The sequence below is a fragment of the Chiloscyllium plagiosum genome, unplaced genomic scaffold (assembly GCF_037043375.1).
Source record: "Chiloscyllium plagiosum isolate Xiang-an unplaced genomic scaffold, Cpla_swu_hap1 HiC_scaffold_7, whole genome shotgun sequence".
NCBI classification, from domain to species: domain Eukaryota; kingdom Metazoa; phylum Chordata; class Chondrichthyes; order Orectolobiformes; family Hemiscylliidae; genus Chiloscyllium; species Chiloscyllium plagiosum.
In genome coordinates this window covers 110,567,581-110,590,799 of record NW_028270145.1, presented here as the reverse complement: position 1 = coordinate 110,590,799, position 23,219 = coordinate 110,567,581, and the positions used below count along the sequence as shown (strand labels likewise).

The 23,219-nt window shown below is 56.0% G+C and overlaps 1 protein-coding gene across 1 annotated transcript in view; it reads left to right on the top strand.

Annotated features, from left to right (window-relative positions):
* The first annotated feature begins 12,423 nt into the window (after positions 1-12,423).
* cfap65 (cilia and flagella associated protein 65) overlaps positions 12,424-23,219 on the top strand; it is a 156,699-nt gene continuing 145,903 nt past the window's right edge. The window contains exons 1-2 of the mRNA XM_087988626.1: positions 12,424-12,479; positions 22,726-22,803. Coding sequence (XP_087844752.1) covers positions 22,735-22,803 — 69 coding nt within the window. The 5' untranslated portion in view covers positions 12,424-12,479; positions 22,726-22,734. The remainder of the gene's footprint in view (positions 12,480-22,725; positions 22,804-23,219) is intronic.

The window sequence follows — 23,219 nt, the reverse complement described above, 5'->3', positions numbered from 1 at the left end:
GGGTGGGGGGGGAAGGAGATCGGGGGGAGGGGGGGGAGAAGGAGATGGGGTGGGGGGGAAGGGGGAGGATGGGGGAAGGAGATGGGGGGGAAGGAGGGGAAGGAGATGGGGGGGAGGAGATGGGGGGGAGGGGGGAAGGAGATGGGGGGGTGGGAAGGAGATGGGGGGGAGGGGGGGTAAGGAGATGGGGGGAGGGGTGGAGGGGGGAAGGAGATGGGGGGAGGGGGGGAAGGAGATGGGGGGAGGGGTGGGGAAGGAGATGGGGGGAGGGGGGGAAGGAGATGGGGGGAGGGCGAGGGTGAAGGAGATGGGGGGAGGGGGGGAAGGAGATGGGGGGGAGGGGGAGGAGGAGATGGGGGGGGAGGAGGAGATGGGGGGGGCGGGGAAGGAGGAGATGGGGGGAGTGGGAGAAGGAGATGGGGGGAGGAGGAGATGGGGGGGAGGAGATGGGGTGGAGGGGGAGGAGGAGATGGGGGGGAGGGGGAGGAGGAGATGGGGGGGAGGGGAAGGAGGAGATGGGGCGGAGAGGGAAGAGGAGATGGGGGGGAGGGGGAGGAGGAGATGGGGGGGTGGGGGAGGAGGAGATGGGGGGGGAGGAGATGGGGGAGATGGGGGGAGGAGATGGGGGGGGAGGAGATGGGGGAGGGGGGGAGGAGATGGGGGGAGGAGATGGGGGGGAGGGGGGAGGAGATGGGGGGAGGAGGAGATGGGGGGGAGGGGGGAGGAGGAGATGGGGGGGGAGGGGGGGGAGGAGGAGATGGGGGGAGGGGGGGAGGAGATGGGGAGGAGGAGATGGGGGGGAGGAGATGGGGGGAGGAGGAGATGGGGGGGAGGGGAGGAGGAGATGGGGGGGAGGGGGGGAGGAGATGGGGGGGGAGGGGGGGAGGAAATGGGGGGAGGAGGAGATGGGGGGGAGGGGGGGAGGAGATGGGGGGAGGAGGAGATGGGGGGAGGGGGGAGGAGGAGAGGGGGGAGGAGGAGATGGGGAGGGGGAAGGAGGAGGAGGGGGGAGGAGGAGATGGGGGAGGGGGTAGGAGGAGATGGGGAGGGGGAGGAGGTGATGGGGGGAGGGGGAGGAGGTGATGGCGGGAGGGGGAGGAGGAGAGGGGTGAGGAGGTGATGGGGGGAGGGGGGAGGAGAGGGGGGAGGGGGAGGAGGAGATGGGGGAGAGGGAGGAGGTGATGGGGGAGGGGGAGGAGGTGATGGGGGGAGGGGGAGGAGGTGATGGGGGAGGGGGAGGAGGTGATGGGGAGGAGGGGGTGGAGGAGATGGGGGAGTGGGAGGAGGAGATGGGGAGGAGGGGTGGAGGATTTGGGGGGAGGGGGGCGGAGGAGATGGGGGGAGGGGGAGGTGGAGATGGGGGAGGGGGAGGTGGAGATGGGTGAGGGGGGAGGTGGAGATGGGGGAGGGGGGAGGAGGAGATGGGGGAGGGTGGAGGAGGAGATGGGGGAGGAGGGGGTGGAGGAGATGGGGGGAGGGGGGAGGAGGAGATGGGGGGAGCGGGATGAGGGGATGGGGGGAGGGGGAGGAGGAGATGGGGGAGGGGGGAGGAGGAGATGGGGGGAGGGGGGAGAAGGAGAAGGGGGAGGGTGAGGAGGAGATGGGGGAGGGGGAGGAGGAGATGGGAGAGGGGGAGGAGGAGATGGGGGGAGGAGGAGATGGGGAGGAGGGGGGAGGAGGAGATGGGGAGGGGGAGAAGGGGAGAGGAGATGGGGAGGGGGAGAAGGGGAGAGGAGATGGGGAGGGGGAGAAGGGGAGAGGTGATGGGGAGGGGGAGGAGGGGGGAGGTGATGGGGAGGGGGAGGAGATGGGGAGGAGGAGGAGGAGGGGGGAGGTGATGGGGAGGGGGAGGAGGGGGGAGGAGATGGGGAGGAGATGGGGAGGAGGAGGAGGAGGGGGGAGGAGATGGGGGAGGGGGGGGGGAGATGGGAGCAGGGGGGAGGAGGAGATGGGGGGAGGGGGGAGGAGGAATTGGGAGCAGGGGGGAGGAGGAGATGGGGGCAGGGGGAGGAGGAGATGGGGGCAGGGGGGAGGAGGAGATGGGAGATAAGGGAGGCGGAGATGGGGGAGGGGGGAGGTGGTGATGGGGGGAGGGGGAAGGAGGAGATGGGGGGAGGGGGAGGCGGAGATGGGGGAGGGGGGAGGTGGAGATGGGGGGAGGGGGAAGGCGGAGATGGGGGGAGGGGGAGGATGAGAAGGGGGGAGGGGGGAGGAGGAGATGGGGAGATGTGGGGAGGAGGAGATGGGGGGAGGAGGAGATGGGGGGAGGGGGGAGGCAGAGGAGGTGGGAGGAGATGGGGAGGGGGAGGGGGAGGAGATGGGGAGGGGGAGGAGTGGGGTGGAGGGGCGAGGAGATGGGGAGGAGGGGGGAGGAGGGGAGAAGAGATGGGGAGGGGGAGGAGGGGAGAGGAGATGGGGAGGGGAGGGGGGAGGTGATGGGGAGGGGGAGAAGGGGGGAGGAGATGGGGAGGGGGAGGAGATGGGGAGGAGGAGGAGGGGGAGGAGATGAGGAGGGGGTGGAGGAGATAGGGGAGGGGGGAGGAGGATATGGGAGCAGGGGGGTGGGGGGAGGGGGAGGAGGAGATGGGAGCAGGGGGGAGGAGGAGATGGGGGCAGGGGGGAGGAGGAGGGGGGAGGGGGAGGAGGAGATGGGAGATGGGGGGAGGCGGAGATGGGGGAGAGGGAGGTGGAGATGGGGGGAGGGAGGAGGTGGAGATGGGGGGGAGGGAGGAGGTGGAGATGGGGGAGGGAGGAGGTGGAGATGGGGGGAGGGGGAGGATGAGAAGGGGGGAGGGGGGGAGGAGGAGATGGGGAGATGGGGGATGAGGAGGATGAGAGGGGGGGAGGGGGGAGGAGGAGATGGGGGAGGAGGAGATGGGGGGAGGGGGGAGGCAGAGATGGGGGGAGGGGGAGGATGAGAAGGGGGGGAGGGGGGAGGTGGAGATGGGGGCGGGGGGAGGCGGAGATGGGGGAGGGGGAGGATGAGAAGGGGGGAGGGGGGAGGAGGAGATGGGGAGATGGGAGGAGGAGGATGAGAAGGGGGGTGGGGGAGGAGGAGATGGGGAGATGGGGGGAGGAGGAGATGGGGGAGGAGGAGATGGGGGGAGGGGGGGAGGTGGAGATGGGGGGAGGGGGGAGGCGGAGATGGGGGGAGGGGGAGGATGAGAAGGGGGGAGGAGGAGATGGGGAGATGGGGGGAGGAGGAGGATGAGAAGGGCGGGAGGGGGGGAGGAGGAGATGGGGAGATGGGGGGAGGGGGAGATGGGGGGAGGGGGAGGAGGAGATGGGGGGAGGGGGAGGAGGAGATGGGGGGAGGGGGAAGGAGGAGATGGGGGGGAGGTGGAGGAGGAGATGGGGGGAAGGAGGAGATGGGGGGGGTGGAGGAGGAGATGGGGGGGAGGGGGAGGAGGAGATGGGGGGAGGGGGGAGGAGGAGATGGGGGGGAGGGGGGAGGAGATGGGGGGGAGGGGGGAGGAGGAGATGGTTTGGGAGGAGGAGATGGGGAGAGGAGGAGGAGGAGGAGGAGATGGGGAGAGGAGGAGGAGGAGATGGGGAGAGGAGGAGGAGGAGATGGGGAGAGGAGGATGGGGAGGGGGAGGAGGAGATAGGGAGGGAGGGAGGAGATGGGGAGGAGGAGATGGGGAGGAGGAGATGGGGAGAGGGGGGGATGAGGGGGGAGGAGGAGATGGGGAGGAGGGGGGAGGAGGGGATGGGGGAGGAGGAGATGGGGAGAGGGGGGGAGGAGGAGATGGAAGGATGGGGGAGGAGGAGATGGGGAGAGGGGAGGAGGAGATGGGGAGGAGGAGATGGGGAGAGGGGAGGAGGAGACGGGGAGGGAGGAGGGGGGAGGAGGACATGGGACGTAGGGGGAGGAGGAGATGGGGAGGTGGGAGGGGGGAGGAGGGAGGAGGAGATGGGAAGGGGGGAGGAGGAGGAGGAGGGGAGGGAGGAGATGGGGAGGGAGGAGGAGGAGGAGGAGGGGGAAGGAGATAGGGGGGAGGGGGAGGAGGTGGGAGGAGGGGGGAGATGGGGAGGGGGAGGAGGTGGGAGGAGGGGGGGAGATGGGAAGGGGGAGGAATGGGGGGGAGATGGGGAGGGGGAGGAGGTGGGAAGAGATGGGGAGGGGGAGGGGAGGGGGAGGAGGTGGGAGGAGATGGGGAGGGGGAGGGGGGGGAGGGGGAGGAGATGGGGAGGGGTAGGTGGGAGGGGGAGGAGTTTGGGAGGGGGAGGGGGAGGAGATGGGGAGGGGGAGGGGGGAGGGGGGGGGAGGAGGGGAGGGGGGGAGGGGGAGAGGGGGAGGCGGGAGGAGGGGAGAGGAGATGGGGAGGGTGAGGAGGAGGGAGGTGATGGGAGGGGGAGGTGGGGAGGTGATGGGAGGGGTGGAGGGGGGAGGAGATGGGGAGGGGGAGGTGATGGGGAGGAGATGGGGAGGAGGAGGAGGGGGAGGAGATGAGGAGGGGGGAGGAGATGAGGAGGGGGAGGAGATGGGGATGAGGAGGAGATGGAGAGGGGGAGGAGGATGAGATGGGAGGGGGAGGGGGTGGGGGAGGAGATGGGGAGGGGGAGGAGGGAGAGGAGATGGGGAGGAGGAGGAGATGGGGAGGGGGAGGAGGGGAGAGGAGATGGGGAGGAGGGGAGAGGAGATGGGGAGGGGGAGGAAGGGAGAGGAGATGGGGAGGGTGAGGAGGGGGGAGGTGATGGGAGGGGGAGGAGAGGGGAGGAAATGGGGAGGGAGAGGTGATGGGGAGGAGGTGGGGAGGGGAGGAGATGGGGAGGAGGAGGGGGAGGAGATGAGGAGGGGGGAGGAGATGGGGATGGGGAGGTGATGGGGAGGAGATGGGAGGTGGAGGAGGGGGGAGGAGATGGGGATGGGCAGGAGGGGGGAGGAGATGGGGAGGGGGAGGAGGGGGAGGAGGGGGAAGGAGATGGGGAGGGGGAGGAGGGGGAAGGAGATGAGGAGGGGGAGGCGATGGGGAGGGGGAGGAGGGGGGAGGAGATGAGGAGGGGGGAGGAGATGGGGAGGGGAAGAGGGGGAGGAGATGAGGAGGGGGGAGGAGATGGGGAGGGGGTGGGGGAAGAGGAGGTGGTCGAGGGAGGGGTTGGGGAGGGTCGAGGGAGGGGGTTGAGGGAGGGAGGGAGTGAGGGGGCTGAGGGAGGGGGTGAGGGTGGGTTGCAGGAGGGGGTCGACGGAGGGAGGGGGTGAGGGGGGTCGAGGAAGGGAGAGGGTGAGCTGGGGGTCGAGGAAGGGAGGGGGTGAGGGGGGATCGATGGAGGGAGAGGGTGAGGTGGGGTTCAAGGGAGGGGGTCCAGGGTGGGATGGTGTGAGGGGGGGGTCGATGGAGGGAGGGAGTGAGGGGGGGTCGAGGGAGGGGGTTGAGGGAGGGACGTGGTGGGAGCGGTTCGAGGGAGGGGGTCGAGAGAGGGAGGGGCTGGGACGGGGTCGAGGGAGGGAGGGGTTGCGGGGTTCGAGGGAGGGGGTCGAGGAAGGGAGATGGTGGGGGATTGAGGGAGGGGGTTGAGGGAGGGAGGGAGTGAGGTGGTTGAGGGAGGGGGTGAGGGTGGGTCGAGGGAGGGGGTCGAGGGAGGGAGGGGGTGGGAGGGGGTCGAGGGAGGGGGTGAGAGTGGGTCGAGGGCGGGAGGGGGTGAGGGGGTCGAGGGAGGGAGAGTGTGAGCGGGGGTCGAGGGAGGGAGGGGGTGAGGGGGGTCGAGGGAGGGGGTCGAGGGAGGGAGGGAGTGGGAGGGGGTCGAGGGTGGGAGGGGTCGAGGGAGGGAGTGGGTCGAGGGAGGGAGGGAGTGAGGGGATTGTGGGAGGGGGTGAGGGTGGGTCGAGGGAGGGGGTCGAGGGAGGGAGGGGGTGAGGGGGGTCGATGGAGGGAGAGGGTGAGGTGGGGTTTGAGGGAGGGGGTCGAGGGTGGGTCGAGGGAGGGGGTCGAGGGAGGGAGGGGGTGAGGGGGGTCGATGGAGGGAGAGGGTGAGGTGGGGTTTGAGGGAGGGGGTCGAGGGTGGGAGGGGGTCGAGGGAGGGAGTGAGTGAGGGGGGTCGAGGGAGGGGGTCGAGGGAGGGACGAAGTGGGAGCGGTTCGAGGGAGGGGGTTGAGGAAGGGAGGAGGTGTGAGGGGGTTGAGGGAGGGGGTGAGGGGGGTCGAGGGAGGGAGGGGTTGAGGGGGGTCGAGGGAAAGGGTTGAGGGAGGGAGGGAGTGAGGGGGGTTGAGGGAGAGGGTGAGGGTGGGTCGAGGGAGGGGGTGGACAGAATGAGGGGGTGAGGGGGTCGAGGGAGGGGGTGAGGACGGTCGAGGGAGGGGGTGAGGGGGGTCGAGGGAGGGGGTGAGAGTGGGTTGAGGGAGGGAGGGTGAGCGGGGGTCGAGGGAGGGAGAGGGTGAGCGGGGGTCGAGCGACGGAGGGGGTGAGCGGGGGTCGAGGGAGGGAGGGGGTGAGGGGGATCGAGGGAGGAGAGGGTGAGGTGGGGTTCGAGGGAGGGGGTCGAGGGAGGGAGAGGGTGAGGTTGTGTTTGAGGGAGAGGGTCGAGGGAGGGAGAGGGTGAGGTGGAGTTCGAGGGAGGGGGTCGAGGGAGAGAGAGGGTGAGGTGGGGTTCGAGGGAGGGGGTCGAGGGAGAGAGAGGGTGAGGTGGGGTTTGAGGGAGGGGGTTGAGGGAGGGAGAGTGTGAGGTGGGGTTCGAGGGAGGGGGTCGAGGGAGGGAGGGGGTGGGGGGGTCGAGGGGGGTCGAGGGAGGGAGGGGGTGGGAGGGGTCGAGGGAGGGAGGGGGTGGGAGGGGTCGAGGGAGGGAGAGAGTGAGGGGGGTAGAAGGAGGGTCGAGGGAGGGAGAGGATGAGAGGGATCGAGGGAGGGAGAGGGTGAGGGGGGTCGAGGAAAGGAGGGGGTGAAGGGAGGTCGAGGGTGGGAGGGGGTTGAGGGAGGGGGTCGAGGGAGGGAGGGGGTGGGGGGGGATTGAGGGAGGGGGTCGAGAGAGGGGGTGTGGGGGGCCGAGGGGTTGAGGGGGGCATCGAGGTAGGGAGTGGGTGAGTAGGGGTCGAGGGAGTGGGTGAGGGAGAGAGAGGGTGAGGGGGGTCAAGGGAGGGAGAGGGTGAGGGGGGTTGAGGGAGAGGGTCGAGGCAGGGAGGGGGTGAGGGGGGTCGAGGGAGGGTGTCGAGAGACGGAGTGTGGGGGGCCGAGGGGGTGAGGGGGGGTCGAAGGAGGGAGGGGTTGTTGGGGGGGGTCGAGGGAGGGGGTCGAGGTAGGATGGGGGTGAGTGGGGGTCGAGGGGGGTGGAGGGAGAGGGTCAAGGGAGGGAGGGGGTGGTCGAGGGAGGGGGTCGAAGTAGGGAGTGGGTGAGTGGGGTCGAGGGAGGGGGTGAGGGGAGGTCGAGGGAGGGAGGGGGTGAGGGGGGGACGAGGGATGGAGCGCGTGAAGGGGGGTCGAGGGAGGGAGGGGGTGAGGGGGGTCGAGGGAGGGGGTCGAGTGAGGGAAGGGGTGTGGGGGGTCGAGGGAGGGAGAGGGTGAGGGGAGTCGAGGGATGGGGTCGAGGGAGGGAGGGGGTGAGGGGGGGTCGAGGGATGGGGTCGAGGGAGGGAGTGAGTGGGGGGAGTGAAGGGAGGGAGGGGGTGAGGGGGTCGAGGGAGGGGGTCGCGGGAGGGAGGGGAGTTCGAGGGAGGGGGTCGGGGGAGGGGGTCGAAGGAGGGGGTCGCGGGAGGGAGGGGGGTTCGAGGGAGGGGGTCGAGGGAGGGAGGGAGGGGGTCGGGGGAGGGGGTGAGGGGGGGGTCGAGGGAGGGGTGAGCGGGGGTGGAGGGCAGGAGGGGGTGAGGGGGGTCGAGGGAGGGAGGGGGTGAGGGGTCGAAGGAGGGAGAGGGTGAGCGGGGGTGGAGAGCGGGAGGGGGTGAGGGGGGTCGAGGGAGGGAGGGGGTGAGCGGATGTCGAAGGAGGAAGGGGGAGAGGGGGGGTCGAGGGAGGGGGATGGGGGGAGGGGGTGAGTGGGACGAGGGAGGGGATGAGGGGGGGTCAAGGGAGGGGGTGGTGGTCGAGGGAGGGAGTCGAGGTAGGGAGTGGGTGAGTGGGGGTCAAGGGAGGGGGTGAGGGGAGGTCGAGGGAGGGGGGGTGGGGGGGGTCGAGGGAGGAGGTCGAGAAAGGGAGGGCGTGAGGGGAGTCGTGGGAGGGTTTGAGAAAGGGAGGGGGTGAGGGGGGGTCGAGGGAAGCGTGTGAGAAAGGAAGGGGGTGAGGGGGGGGGGGTCGTGAGCGGGGGTGTAGGGGGCTGAGGGGGTGAGGGGGGATCGAGGGAGGGAGGGGTTGTTGGGGGTTCGAGGGAGGGGGTGAGGGAGAGAGGGGTGAGGGGGGTAAAGGGAGGGGGTGAGGGAGAGAGGGGGTGAGGGGGGGGTCGAGGGAGGCGGTCAAGAAAGGGAGGAGGTGAGGGGAGTCGAGGGAGGGGGTCGAGAAAGGGAGGGGGTGAGGGGGGGTCGAGGGAGGGGGTTGAGAAAGGGAGGGGGTGAGGGTGGGTCGAGAGAGGGGGTGTGGAGGCCGAGGGAGGGAGATGGTGAGGGGGGGTTCAGGGAGGGGATCAAGGGAGGGACGGGTTGAGGGGGTTCAAGGGAGGGGGTCGAGGGTGGGATGTGGTGAGGTGGGGTTGAGGGAGGGTGTCGAGGGAGGGAGGGTGTGTCGAGGGAGGGACGGGATGAGGGGGGTCGAGGGAAGGGGTCGAGGGAGGGACGAGGTGAGGGGGGTCGAGGGACGGGGGGCTGAGGGGGGTCGAGGGAGGGGGTCGAGAGAGGGATGGGGTGATGTGGGTCGAGAGAGGGATGGGGTGAGGGGAGTCGAGGGAGGGAGGGGTTGAGGGGGGTCGAGGGAGGGGGTCGAGAGAGGGAGGTGGTGAGGCGGGTCGAGGAAGGGAGTCGAGAGAGGGAGGAGTTGAGGGGGGTCAAGGGAGGGGTTCGAGTGAGGGACGGGTTGAGGGGGGTCAAGGGAGGGGTTCGAGTGAGGGACGGGGTGAGGGGGGGGTCGAGAGAGGTGTTCGAGGGAGGGATGGGGTGAGGGGGGGTCGAGGGAGGGGTGAGGGGGGGGTCGAGAGAGGGGGTCAAGGGAGGGAGGGAGTCAAGGGGGTTTCGAGGGAGAGGGTCGAGGGTGGGAGGGGGTGAGGGGGAGTCGGGGGGTCGAGGGGGTGAGGGGGGTCGAGGGAGGGGTCGAGGGAGGGAGGGGGTGAGGGGGGTCGAGGGAGGGAGGGGGTGAGGGGGGTCGAGGGAGGTGGTGGAGGGAGGGAGGTGGTCAAGGGAGGGATGGGGTGAGGAGGGTCGAGGGAGGGGGTCGATGGAGGGGGTCGATTGAGGGAGGTAGTCGAGGGAGGGAGCGGGTGAGGGGGTCGAGGGAGGGGGCTCGAGGGAGGGAAGGGGTGAGGGGGAATCGAGGGAGGGAGGGGGTGAGGGGGGTCGAGGGAGGGAGGGGTTGGGGGTGTCGAGGGAGGGAGGTGGTGAGGGGGGTTGAGGGAGGGAGGGGTTGGGGGTGTCGAGGGAGGGAGGTGTTCGAGAGAGTGAGGGGGGTCGAGGGAGGGAGGGGGTGAGGGGGGTCGATGGAGGGAGGGGGTGAGGGGCGTCAAGGGGGTTTCGAGGGAAGGTCGAGGGGGTGAGGGGGAGTCGAGGGAGGGTCGAGGGAGGGAGGGGGTGAGGGGGTCGAGGGAGGGAGGGGGTGAGGTGGTTCGAGGGAGGTGGTCGAGGGAGGGAGTTGGTCAAGGGAGGGATGGGGTGAGGAGGGTTGAGGGAGGGGGTCGATTGAGGGAGGTAGTCGAGGGAGGGAGCGGGTGAGGGGGTCGAGGGAGGGGATCGAGGGAGGGAGGGGGTGAGGGGATCAAGGGAGGAGGGGGTGAGGGGGCTCGAGAGCGGGAGGGGGTGAGGGGGTCGAGGGAGGGAGGAGGTGAGGGGGCGTCGAGGGTTGGGATCGAGGGGGGTCGAGGGAGGGGGTCGAGAGAGGGAGGTGGTGAGGGGGGTCGAGGAGGGAGGGGTTGGGGGGTCGAGGGAGGGAGGGGGTGAGGGGGTCGAGGGAGGGAGGGGGTGAGGGGGCGTCGAGGGATGGGATCGCGGGGGGTCGAGGGAGGGGGTGAGGGGGTGCCGAGGGAGGGGGTCAAGAGACGGAGGTGGTGAGGGGGGTTGAGGGAGGGAGGGGTTGGGGGGGTCGAGGGAGGGAGGGGGCCGAGAGCGGGAGGGGGTGAGGGGGGTCAAGTGAGGGGGTCGAAGGAGGGAGGGGGTGAGGGGGTGTTGAGGGAGGTGGTCGAGAGAGGGAGGGGGTGAGGGGGGTCGATGGAGGGAGGGGGTGAGGGGCGTCAAGGGGGTTTCGAGGGAAGGTCGAGGGGGTGAGGGGGAGTCGAGGGAGGGTCGAGGGAGGGAGGGGGTGAGGGGGTCGAGGGAGGGAGGGGGTGAGGTGGGTCGAGGGAGGGAGGTGGTCAAGGGAGGGATGGGGTGAGGAGGGTTGAGGGAAGGGGTCGATTGAGGGAGGTAGTCGAGGGAGGGAGCGGGTGAGGGGGTCGAGGGAGGGGATCGAGGGAGGGAGGGGGTGAGGGGGATCAAGGGAGGGAGGGGGTGAGGGGGCTCGAGAGCGGGAGGGGGTGAGGGGGTCGAGGGAGGGAGGAGGTGAGGGGGCGTCGAGGGTTGGGATCGAGGGGGGTCGAGGGAGGGGGTGAGGGGGTGTCGAGGGAGGGGGTCGAGAGAGGGAGGTGGTGAGGGGGGTCGAGGGAGGGAGGGGTTGGGGGGTCGAGGGAGGGAGGGGGTGAGGGGGTCGAGGGAGGGAGGAGGTGAGGGGGGGTCGAGGGATGGGATCGCGGGGGTCGAGGGAGGGGGTGAGGGGGTGTCGAGGGAGGGGGTCAAGAGACGGAGGTGGTGAGGGGGGTTGAGGGAGGGAGGGGTTGGGGGGGTCGAGGGAGGGAGGGGGCCGAGAGCGGGAGGGGGTGAGGGGGGTCAAGTGAGGGGGTCGAAGGAGGGAGGGGGTGAGGGGGTGTTAAGGGAGGTGGTCGAGAGAGGGAGGGGGTGGGGGGGGTCGAGGGAGAGTGGGGATGAGGGCGGTGGAGGGAGGGGGTATCGAGGGAGGGAGGGGGTGAGGGGGGTCGAGGGGGTGAGGGAGGTCGAGGGAGGGAGTGGGTGAGTGGGGGTCGAGGGAGGGAGTGGGTGAGTGGGGGTCGAGGGAGGGGGTGAGTGGGGGTCGAGGGAGGGGGTGAGTGGGGGTCGAGGGAGGGGGAGGGCGGGGGTGAGTGGGGGTCGAGGGAGGGGGTGAGGGGTGGTCGAGTGAGGGGGTCGGGGGGTGAGGAGGGGGTCGAGGGGGGGTGACGAGGGGGTCGAGGGAGGGAGGGGGTGAGGAGGTGGTCAAGGGAGGGGTCGAGGGGGGGTCAAGGGAGGGCGTGAGGGTGGGTCGAGGGAGGGATGTGGTGGGGGGGGTCAAGTGAGGGAGGGGGTGAGGCGGGGTCGAGGGAGAGTCGAAGGAGGGAGGGCGTTCGTGCTAGGGGCAGGCAGAATGGCTGCTTCCTATATGGGAACAATTCTAGAATTCTTTGATTCTAAGCCTGGCTTTGTCCATTTCTCTCCATTTTGTTCTTTTTTTGTTCTTCTCTTTATTCCTTATTCATTTGAACTATGAATTCTCACATGAAGCATTACTTTGTGAAAGAACTTAAACATATGTACTTATGGTAATATTTACAAGAAGGTATCTTTCAGAATTATTTTCAGTCACAATCTCTAACCTCATGGACAAGCACATTCCTCACTTTGCTATTACCATCAAGCTGGGAGATTAACCTTGGCTCATTGAAGAGAGCTGGAAACTCTGAAAAAGGAAACTCTGAAAAACTGAAAACAAGGCATACCTAAAAAATGAGATGCCAACATAGTGAGGCTACAATGTGGGGCAGAGGATAATGCAACAGCAGAGGCTGCACACTATTGGGACAGAGTGCAGCAACTTGTTAACATCCACTCATAACATTGGAGCCGGTGAGATCTTCGAGATTGCAGCTCAGCATCGGTTTGCAATCGAATGTTGATCTAGGTGAGATACACAACTGCTTGTGTACAGCTTAAGCTCACAGTGAAGCAAAATACTGCCAAGTTTATGTCTTCTGAAGAACAGGAGTTCCAATAATACAGTGCTGTTTCAGTACTGCACTTGAATGTCAACCTGATTTGTAACTCTGACTCTGATGTGGAGCCTGAGTCCCTGGAATCTGGAAATGAGAATCCCAGCAACTAAGCCAGTCTTCTGAAGAAGTCTCAAATTCAATCTGAAATATTTAACTTTGTTTCTCTCTTCAGAGATACTGCCAGATCTGCTGAGTTTCTCCAGCATTCTCTGTTTGTTTCAGATTTCTAGCATTTGCAGTATTTTGCTTTTATTCTTCTTCAGTTCTCTGCCTGAACAATGTTCCTTGTCAATTATTTGCTAGAGCCGAAAAGAGTGGCGCTGGAAAAGCCCAGCCGGTCAGGCAGCATCCGAGGGACTAGGACAGTCGACATTTCGGACGTAAGCTCTTCATCAGGAATTTGCTAAACTACAGTAAAGAACTTTTTACAATGGGTTGGGCATGGAGGCAGGTCTGAGCCTTCCATGTGGAATAGGCTTTGAATCCCATGTTGGAATTAATCTGATACCTCCTTCTTAGGTAGTCCCTCAAGACTGAGGATGACGTCTTTCCACTTCAGAATTGAGTCCTGAGGAGGCTGAATAGTCCCATCCAGGAACTGCATGCCCTGCCACAGGTGAGGCAGGAAGTGGATGAATGGGACACTTGAGTTCGCAAACACTCTTTCCACTTAGTCTCCATGTGGACCTGTTGGAGACGATCACAATGGTTGGCACCTTTTGTGGATGTTTCTCCAGATTGGGTGGTCTTGGGGATGGCTGAGAATGTTCAGTTTTTTTCAGGGAGGCATTGAAGATATCCTTGAAGCCTTTCCTTGTAACCACTTACTGCAATAGATCTTTAGAATAGAGAGCTTGCTGTGGAAGTCTTGACTCAGGCACGTGACAATATGGTTCTGCCTCTGATGCTCCAGGGAAAATAGCCCCAACCTATTCAGCCTCTCCCTGTACTCAAACCTGGCAACATCCTTATAAATCTTTTCTCAACCTTTTCAAGTTTCACAAAATCCTTCCTATAGCAGGGAGACCAGAATTGCATGCAGAATTCCATAAGTGGCCTAACAAATGTCCTGTACAGCTGCAGCATGACCTCCCAACTCCTCTCCTCAATGCACTTATACGAGGGGAGCCAATTTGTTTAAACAGAGCTTGATGAATCTGCTAAGCTTACCTTTAGTGTGACCTCAATCAACACATTGCACAAGACACTTCAAATCACAGCAATAATATCTTTTGATTAGTTTGCAAGAACCCAGAGGCAAAGTGAGGGGAAATCTCCTTCCTACCTCGTGGTAAAATTCAGAAAACATTGGTCCAAAATCACCTGCTCCTTGCTGCACTCTCCTTGTAATACATCTCAAATTAATAATATATTGTGCAGTAAAATGTAATTTCCAGAAATAAATCTGTATAATCCAGACTTTGCTGGAGTGCGCCATTTTGCGTGCTTTTTTAAAAAATAGTTATTTTTCCTCATCTTTCAGGTGAAATCAGTGAGGCAACTGGATAAATGAGAGGGCTGATAGTATGCCTCCTCAGATTTAGGGATCGACAAATAGGAGCAATGGTACAGGAAATAGGATAAATTGGACTAAATTTAAATAAGAAAAGGTAAATCATCATCATCACATGTACCCCACCTGTAGGCAGGTCCTCTGTTGGATGTGTCCTGATATTTGACCTGAGCTGTTTTCTTGGCAATTTTTGTCAATGGTGGTTTGCCATTACCATCCACTGTCAAGTCCCAAAGTCTTCCATATTTGGAATGAAAATCAAATTTGTGCTGTTGGCTTAACTCTGAGCCAAGCACTAACCGTCTCAGCTAACCCAACCTCCTTTGGACAGGTGAATAAAAAGAGAAATGTTGAATTAAAAGAGAGGGGGAAAAAGCCTTAAGGATGTATTTTAAAAGACATAAAGCCAAGGAACAATTTTCTACTCATTGGAGTGAGACTTCACAGCTTCAGTTGTTCCTTTTCTGAGTCAGGGGTATTGGCTCGATTGCGATGCAGTGTGACACCAACAGCATAGGTTCATTTCCAGCATTAGCTGAGGTTACTATGCGGGACTTTCCTCCTCAACCTCTTTCCTTAACTAAGGCATAGTTTACACCCTGGTTAAACCACTACCATTGGGTCTCTCTAATGAGAGAGCAACCTCATGGTCTGGTAAGACTCAGGTGACATTATCACTGTAGGAACTTAAATCTTGTGATTGATAAAAAGGGATCCTTAATGCCATGAAGAACTAGCCCCTAACGCTCTGTGGTGAATTTAATTCACTTTAGCAGCACAAATGCAGCACTTTCTTGAAACTTGTGGAGAGAGTGAGGGTGAGCTACTTTTTTAACAAAGCTAACCACAGAGAAGTGCAAATTGTCCAGCAATGTGCGGCATTCTAATACTCAAGGATAATCTCTTTCTCACCATGTTACTGAGTGATTCACACAGTAACAATGGTGAGAACCATCTAACTTGCCATTGCTTTTGTTGCAAATTCTGTGTTGTTCCTACTGCAATTTAGTTTGAATTTACCGTTCTCCACCTTTCAAATGCAGGCTATGTTATACTGTCCTAATAAGCTGCAATATCTCGTCATAAGAGGCACAAACCTTTATAGTTGTAGCCAGCAGAAGGATACAGTTCCTAACAGTCTTGTCACTCGGGCTGTTTAGCATGCTGACAGCACTTAACTGTAGGAGAAACTGAATGTTAGCTGAACTAAAGTTAGTCGTGCATAATGCTTATGTGACACTCTTCATCCATTAGCTCAAATTGCTCCTACCACCATCACTACCCCCAGTGACAGATCTGTAAAGGCCAACCCGGTTACACAGTTCCAGTCTCTACAGGTGCAATCTAAGATTGGAAGGACAGAATCTGTTATTCCGTTGCCAGGTACTTTAAATGTAAACAGTTAGAATATTTTGCATTTTTATTGTGCTTTTATGACACATATTGGTGCACAGTACCCCTTGTAGAAAACTGTCACAGAGGGTCACTTGTGATGTCATTATTTTGTGGACAAATATCCCTGTAAATACTGAGTGAAATTGTCATAAACCTTTCGTTTATATCAGAACTCTAAATGCCAAGTTAACTCCCCAACAATATTTATACCTGCTATTTAATCAATGGGAGAAAGTCATTAGCATAATATGAACAGATTGCAATGTTTTAACCTAATCAGAATTATTGGTTTTGCATTTACCATATGTAGCAATTCCACTTAAGTAAATGGGGAATATGGTAAGAGTTGTGAGATTGTAATAAATTCTGGACCTGATGCTCAGTACTATATTATTCCATCAGTCTGGTAATAGGAGAGTGCCTTACTTGCCGAGCAATTTTAAAGGACAACAGCACCTCAAATATAATTGCAGTTAACTGAAAGGTCATTTAATATTATATTTTTTTTTATTTTGCTTGTTCATTTTGATTGCCAGGTTTTGTAGTGCCTTTCTTTCTTGTCTAGCATCTGGTGGAAACCTGAAACAGTTCACTCCCGAAAAACAATTGAGACTCAGCCCATTCAAAGTTCCAAGACCAGCTTTTATCATTTACTTTTGTGACTGAAGGTATCAAAGAGATGTGGAACTGGGAAGGTGAATGAAGTTGAGTATAGGGGGCAATCTATTAGAGGTGTTTAAACTGATTTAAAAAGTTAGCATGGGAATGTTCCCTTTCATTTTCCCAGATAAACTACTTCCTCTCATGGGAAGCCCAGAACAAGGGCGTAACCTCAAATTGGAGCAAAGTGCAGAAGTTCTTCTCCACGCAAAGAGTGGTAGAAATCTGGAATGCTGTCCACAAAAATAAACTATTAAGACTAAGTATCAAAGTTAAATTTCAAAACAGAATTCAGTAGATTTTTGCTAGGTAAGGAAACTAAGGAGAGCAGACAGAATTAAGGGACAGATTAGTCCTGATCTAATTGAATGGCATGCCCTCGTTTCTATTTTCTGATGTTACTGCACCCCATTAAGTTTGTCTACTAGTAAATGGCATCTCATAATAGCAGTTTAATCCTTAAATGCTGATGGTAATGCTAATAAGCAAAAGGGGTTGTAGGGTCTTCTCCATTTGTTAGTGCAAAAAGGCTTTGTCTGTCATCACAGTGTGGATTGTTACACAGTATAGTGTATGACAGTATGAAAAATAGCTTGCATTTACAATATGTTTTAAAGTCGTGAAGCATCTCGAGCTACTTCACAGCAACGTAATCAGAAATGTTGATGTTGAACCACATAAGGCGACATTAAGATAGAAATTGAGAGTGCTGGAGAGGTTTAGCAGGTCTGGAAGTATCTATGGGAAGAGGCGCAGTTAGTACTTTGAGTCCAATGTGACTTGTCTTTGGAACTGAAGGGAGGTGGAAATGTTTTATGCTGTTAGAAAAAGGAAAGAATCTAGTAAAATGAAAGACGATATAAAGGAGAGGTTAAAGGATGGAGTTTGGAGAGTAAAGGTGTATAGAATAAAAGACAAAGTTATGGCAGTGATTGTAGAGAAGAAACAAAGCATTGTTTCAGAGTGAATGTTAATATCATAATAAAGATTATTATATAACCAATAAGGATAGGAAAATTGTCTAGCAAAGTAGGGTTTTAAGTGAGAGAGGGAGAGACAGAAAGATTTACGCAAGAGTTCCCAGAGCTTTGGACCTGAAGATCTGAAGGTACAGTTATCAATGGTAGGGTAATGAACATTAGGAATGTGCAAGACGCCAGAATTAAGGAAGCTCAGAGATCTTGGGCGGAATTATACAGATAGACAGGGATGAGACCAAGGAAGGATTTGAGTTTGAAGATGAGAGTTTTCAAATCAAGGCATTGCCAGAACAGATGCCAATGGAAATCATTGAGCGCAAGGATGGGCATGGGTTAGGGCATCGCTTAGCACAAGTTTGAAGGAGCTCAGGTTTATGGAGGTTGGAAAGTGGGTAGTCAACCAAGAAAGTGTTGGAATATGCAAATTAAACAACTTATTGCCCACCTTTGGTTTATCTATACTGACCTTATTGATGACGTGGTTGTTGGGTAGGAGGTAAGGAATGTTCTGTCTTTGGTGGGAAGGAGGTCAGAGAGTTAATCCTACAGATAATCTCTTATCCTTCTTGTAATCAGGAATAACACTGAGTGAGGAGGCATAGCAACCTTCCATGCTCACCTCAGTAGAGGTCTATGAATGGAGTGAAGGAGAAAATTAGACCAAAACAGCAAAAGGGGAGTATTGTTCTCATATTTCTTACCTTGGCTGCTGTAGAGGAATTGGTGGAAATTGATTGGAATGATTAATCAACAACCACCAGAAGAAGGCTTTCCAACACCTTCACAGAACAAGAAACAACTTGAGAGGCCAATCAAGAAGGTAAAAGCATATGGGATCCAAGATAATTTAGCAAGTTGGATCCAAATTTGGCTTAGTCGTAGAAGGCAGAGAGTGGTGGTGGTGGAAGGCTGCTTGTGTGACTGGAGGCTGGTGTCCAGGAGCGTATCACAGGGATCAGTTCCGGTTCCCTTATTGTTCGGACTTTTGTATAAATCATAAAAGGGAAAATGGGATGGGGGGGGGGGGGAAGGTGGAAATGAGATGTTTAGTAAGTTTGCAGTATCATGAAGACTGAATCATAGAGGTCTATAGCACAGAAAAAGACTCTATGTTTTTGAACGTGCAGTCTAAATGGGTCAATCACCAACTATTCTAATCCTATTTTCCTGTATTTGGCTCATAGCTTTGTATGCCTTGGCAGCACAAGGGCCGATCTCAATACTTTTTAAATGTTATGAGGGTTTCTTTCTCTACCACCCTTACAGGCAGTCAGTTTCAGATTCCCACCACACTCTGGGTGAAAAAAGTTTCCCCCTCATCCCTTCCAAACCTTAAATCTCTGCCCCTGAACTTCCATCAAGGGGAAAAAAAATTCTTCTTGACAACCCTGTGCCCTTCATAATTTTATACATGTCAGTCATGTCCTCCCCCCTCCCCCCACTTAGTCTCCTTTGCTCCAAAGAGAATAACTTCAGTGTATCTAAGCTCTCTGCAGCCCAGATAACACCCTGGTAAATATCCTCTGCACCCTCTCCAGTGCTCTCATCTCCCTTCAATAATGTGGATACCCGAACTACACACTGTGCCCTGGTTGTGGCCAAACCGACAGTTTTTACAGTTCTAATATAAACTGCCTGCTCTAAACGGTTGGCCCTAACTGGTAAAGGTTGATAAACAGTGAAGGAGAGGGTCTTATATTACAGGACGATATAGTCGGATTGGTCAGATAGGCAGAAGTAACAAGTCAAGTCGGTACTCAATGAATGGCAGGATACTAGGAAGCTCAGAGGAGCAGAGGGATTTTGGGGTGATCACAGATCACTGAAGGCAGCAGAGCAGGTTAACAGGGTGATTAAGAAGACATACGGGAAGCTTGCCTTTATTGGTCATTGCATAGATTATAAGGGCAGGGAGTTGTGTGGAAGCTGTACAGGATTTTGGTTAGACCACAACTGGACTACTGTTGTACTGTACTGGAGCTGCAGTTCTGGTCCACCACACCATAGCAAAGATATTATTGTACTTGAGGGGGTGCAATTGAGATCCACAAAAATGTTGCCTGGGATGAAGCAGTTTAGCTATGAAGAGAGGCTGGAAAGCTCGGTTGTTTTCTTTGGAACAGAGAAGGCTAAGAGGGGACCTAATTGAAGTGTATGAGATTTTGAAGGTGGATAGGAAGCAGCTGTTCTCTATAGTTGAAGGATCAGTAACAAAAGTTTTAAGGTGAAAGCATAAGGTTTCAAGTGGAGTTGAGGAAACCTTTTTCCACCCAGCGAAAACTGGGAATCTGGAATGCACTGTTTGAGAGGATAGTTGAGTAGGAGACCTTTAAAATGTACTTGGATGAGCATTCAAAATATCATAATATTCAAGGCTATGGGCCAAGTGTTGGAAAGTGGGACTATTGTAGAGTTAGATTAGCTTTTGTTGGTGCAGACTTGATAGGCCAAAGATCCTCTTTCCTCTGTGACTCTATAAGTATGAACTGACAATAAACATCCCTTCTGGGTTTCATCTCAAAGAATTAAAGTGTACAGAAAGAGTCCATTCAGTGGAATGCTTTGAAAGAGTTATTCAATTACTTTTGCTTCCTTTATAAACCTTTTCCTTTTCAAATGTTTATGTTAAACCCCTTTGAAAATTACCACTGTATCTGCTTGCTCTACCCATTCAGTCAGGGCCTTCCAGATCATCACTTATTGAATAAAGAAGATCTGCTCCTTATTTATCCTCTGGCTATTTTTGCTGATTATCTGAAAATATTAAATCAATTGAGAAAATAATTGACCCCTAAAGAACAAGCACAAATTGCAGGTGCCTTGTGTCTGAACTGGAAAGAGCTAGGGAGCTAAATTAGAATTATTAAGGGACATCAAGTTATGGAGGGCATAGATGGCACATGGGGGGACTGGGAGTTATTTTTTATTCATTCACAGGTGTTGCTGGCTAGATCAGCATTTATTGCCCATCTCTAATTGCCCCAGAGGGCAGTTAAGAGTCAACCACATTGCTGTGTGTCTGGAGTCACATGTAGGCCAAACCCAGGTAAGGATGATAGTTGGGAGATAGTGAGGATGCAGAAGAGTCAAAGTAGATAAAGTATGGCACTGGGAAAGCACAATGTCAGGTAGCATCTGAGGAGTAGGAGAGTCGATGTTTCAGGCCACACCATTCTTCAGAACTGGGGAGGGGAAAGGGGACTGAGAAATAAATAGGGGGAAGGTGTTTGGGGCTGGGGGAAAGTAAGTAGGAGGTAATTGTGATAGGTTGGTGGGGAGGAAGATTGGCAGGTAGACCAGGTCAAGAGGGCAGATCTGAGTTGGAGGGTTGGATCTGGGATGGGCTGGAGGATGGGGAGATTTGAAAACTGGTGAATTCAATGTTGAGGCCATATGATTGTATGCTCCTGAGGCAGAAGATGAGGTGTTCCTGGTCCAATGTCCCGGTGGCCTTGTATTGGGGGTGGAGGAAGCCCAGAATAGACATGTCATAGGATGAATTGAAATGGATGGCCACAGGAAGGTGGGGTTGGTTGGTGCGTACGGACCAGAGATGTTCCCTTAAACAATTTTGAGAATTTGGGCTCGGTCTCTCCGATCTAGAGGAGACCACACTGAAAATAAATGTGGTTCGAGGGTATGCAAGTAAATCTCTGTTGAATTTGGAATGATCCTTTGTGGTCTTGATTGGAGATGAGAGGGGGTTGTGGGCCCCCAGCCCTAAACCCCTTCCCCCTATTTATTTCTGAGTCCCCTTTCCCCTCCCCAGATCTGAAGGAGGGTGTGTCCTGAAACATCGACTCTCTTACTCCTCAGATGCTGCCTGTTATTCTGTGCTTTTCCAGCGCCATACTCAACCAATCTGGCTCTTCAGCATCTGCAGTCCTCACTATCTCTCAACTGCCATCCTTACCTGGTTTTGCATCTCTTGCAGCAGCATGGGAGGGTGCCAGGTGTGGAGAGGGGATTGGTGGAGAATGTGAACCTAATAAGGGAATTGTGGTGGGAAAGATCCCTATGGAAGGAGGAAAGGGGTGCGGACAAAAATATGCTTTCGGTGGTGGGATCTGACTGTCAACAAAAATAGCGGAAGATGATGCACTGGATTTGGAGATTGGTGGGGTGGAATGTGAGGACCAGTGAATACTAATCTTGTGGTTGCAGGGGATGGGATTCGAGGACAGAGGTGCGGAAAATAGAGGAGATGCGATTAAGGGCATTGTTGATCACAGGGGAAGGGGAATTATGGTCCTTGAAGGAGGAGGACATCTGGAATGTCCTGAGGTGGAATTGCTCATCCTGGGAGCAGATAGCATTTTCTTTCCCTAAAGGACATTAGTGAACCAGATGGGGTTGTCCAACATTGGATTTGTGGTCATCATTAAGCTCTTCAACTGATGAATTCAAATTCCATCTGCCATTCGAACCCGGGTCCCCAGAACATTATTTGGGTCTCTGTATTAACACTCAGTGATAATACCACTAGGCCATTGCCGCTCCTTATAAGTTGAGTAGAGTGAAGACTGAAGGACTTAACAGCCTTTAATGCAACTGGGCTAAAATCCAAGAGGAACAAAGTGAGCCTTCTGACCACCTCATCTTGGCAGTTGTCTGTCTCCATTGGCAGCCTCTGAATTGCCAACTAATCTGTTGGAAGATCCTGAACACTGACTAATTTGCAGAAATAATGTGCATTTAAAAGGTGCAATTCACTAATACATTATGCCCCAACTTTATTCATAATATACAGAGTATTTTTGATGTAGTTACTGGTACCTGTTTTTCTGCCTCTGAAGCTCCTGTACACTCGGGTAACTTTAGTCCCACTTGATTCTGTTACAATATGTGTTTCCAACACAGGCTGCTGTCCAAGATGGCTGTCGATATTGCACGTGGTGTTCAGTGAGTGACAATGTTCTCTAGTGACAGGATTCTCAGGTGTGCCAGTATTTCTGTATGTATACACAGCTGGCATTTCACCTGACACCCTGACAATTTCCAAAGTGCTGAATATGAATAAGCTTATGCAGTCAGCTTTTGTTGTTGAGCAGAGCGTACATTTCACTACAGTGTTGTGTTAAGCGGCAGAATGACTGTGGTGTCGAGAAACAATACATTGAGCCTGGTGTGCTGTTTTGAAAGAGTAACTTTGACTGATCTGAACTGTTAATTGTACAGTGTAACATGTAGTCAAGAAAAATCTCAACCATAGTTTGCCTCCACCTTCACCTCTATAGTCTCTGCATTAATCACTTTCTTTCACTGCCTTTCTCTGCATTTGTTTTTAAACCTTTGTCAGGGAGATAATTCCAGTCTGATCAAAGATTTCAATTCTCATTCATTCTGGCAGAGCAGCAGTGTGTTTTTATGGGAGGTGCTGGCATTCGTTCATCTGGTGTGATGTTCATGACTTTGAGGAGATAACATGATGTTTGAGAACATTCACACACATTTGCATTTTGATGCTGGTAGTCAACCTATTGCTGATGAGTTGGCTCACACGTCTGGAGCAAATCCTTGCAAATAAGACTGTTTGCACCCTTCATTCCATTCCTATCAAGGGAGGAATATTGTGTGAACCTATATGGGCTGCATCATCTCCATAACACTTGGTAGCTTGGTAATGACATACCACTTTAATGCTCTTTATCTACTTATGGTGGCTTTGTATGTAAGTGCAGCAGTTCATTGCAGCAAGAAAGTACTCAGGTAAGTTGGCAGATTTGGGGTGATTGAAATAAAGACATAATGTTGAATTTCTCAGAATAATTTAAAGCTCAAACGGAAGCCATTCAGCTCATTGAGATTATACTGGCTGACAGTGGAGCAATACAGTCAGTCCCATTCTTCATTCCTGTCACCCTGCAAGTTTTATTCTTTCAAATGCTCATCCAATTTCATTTAGGAACCATTGATTGTTCCTGCTTCAACCACTCTGAGAAGCACAGAGGTTCTAGATGATTGCCACTTGTGAAAAATGTTGTTCTTTACATTTACCTGCATAACTTGTTCAAAGCTTTTGTCTGTGCATAGAGTCAGATTTTACTTACTGATGAATTGTTTCTATTATTCTGGCAGTGTTCTAATATGTTGACCTCATCGTGTTCCTTGAAATCTGTCCCTTTTCAAGGCATAGGACTGAGAAACTATAGTAAGGTAAGTTCATAATCACACATGATGGACTTGGATGAGTTGTATATTATTTATACTTTGAGATATTAACATATTATTTATCTTGCATATCAGAGCGTGCAAAAAGGATTTACAGGAATAATACTAGACTTGGAGGTTGAAACTCTCATAAAATGTTGAACATACCAGGCCCTTCTCCAGACAAAATGGAGCCTGGAAATGATCTTATAGAGGTCTCAAATATTAGCTTGGATTTAATAAACTGCATTCCTATGTATTACGGCATTTCGTGTGTTGTTATTCTCATAGTATCAGGAGGAAGCTCATCTGCTGTGACATTCATGACTTTGAGGAGATATTTGGGAACGTTGATCACCCGTCTGCATTTGATGCTGGCAGTCAGCCTATTGCTGAATGAGTTGGCTCACGCATCTGGAGCA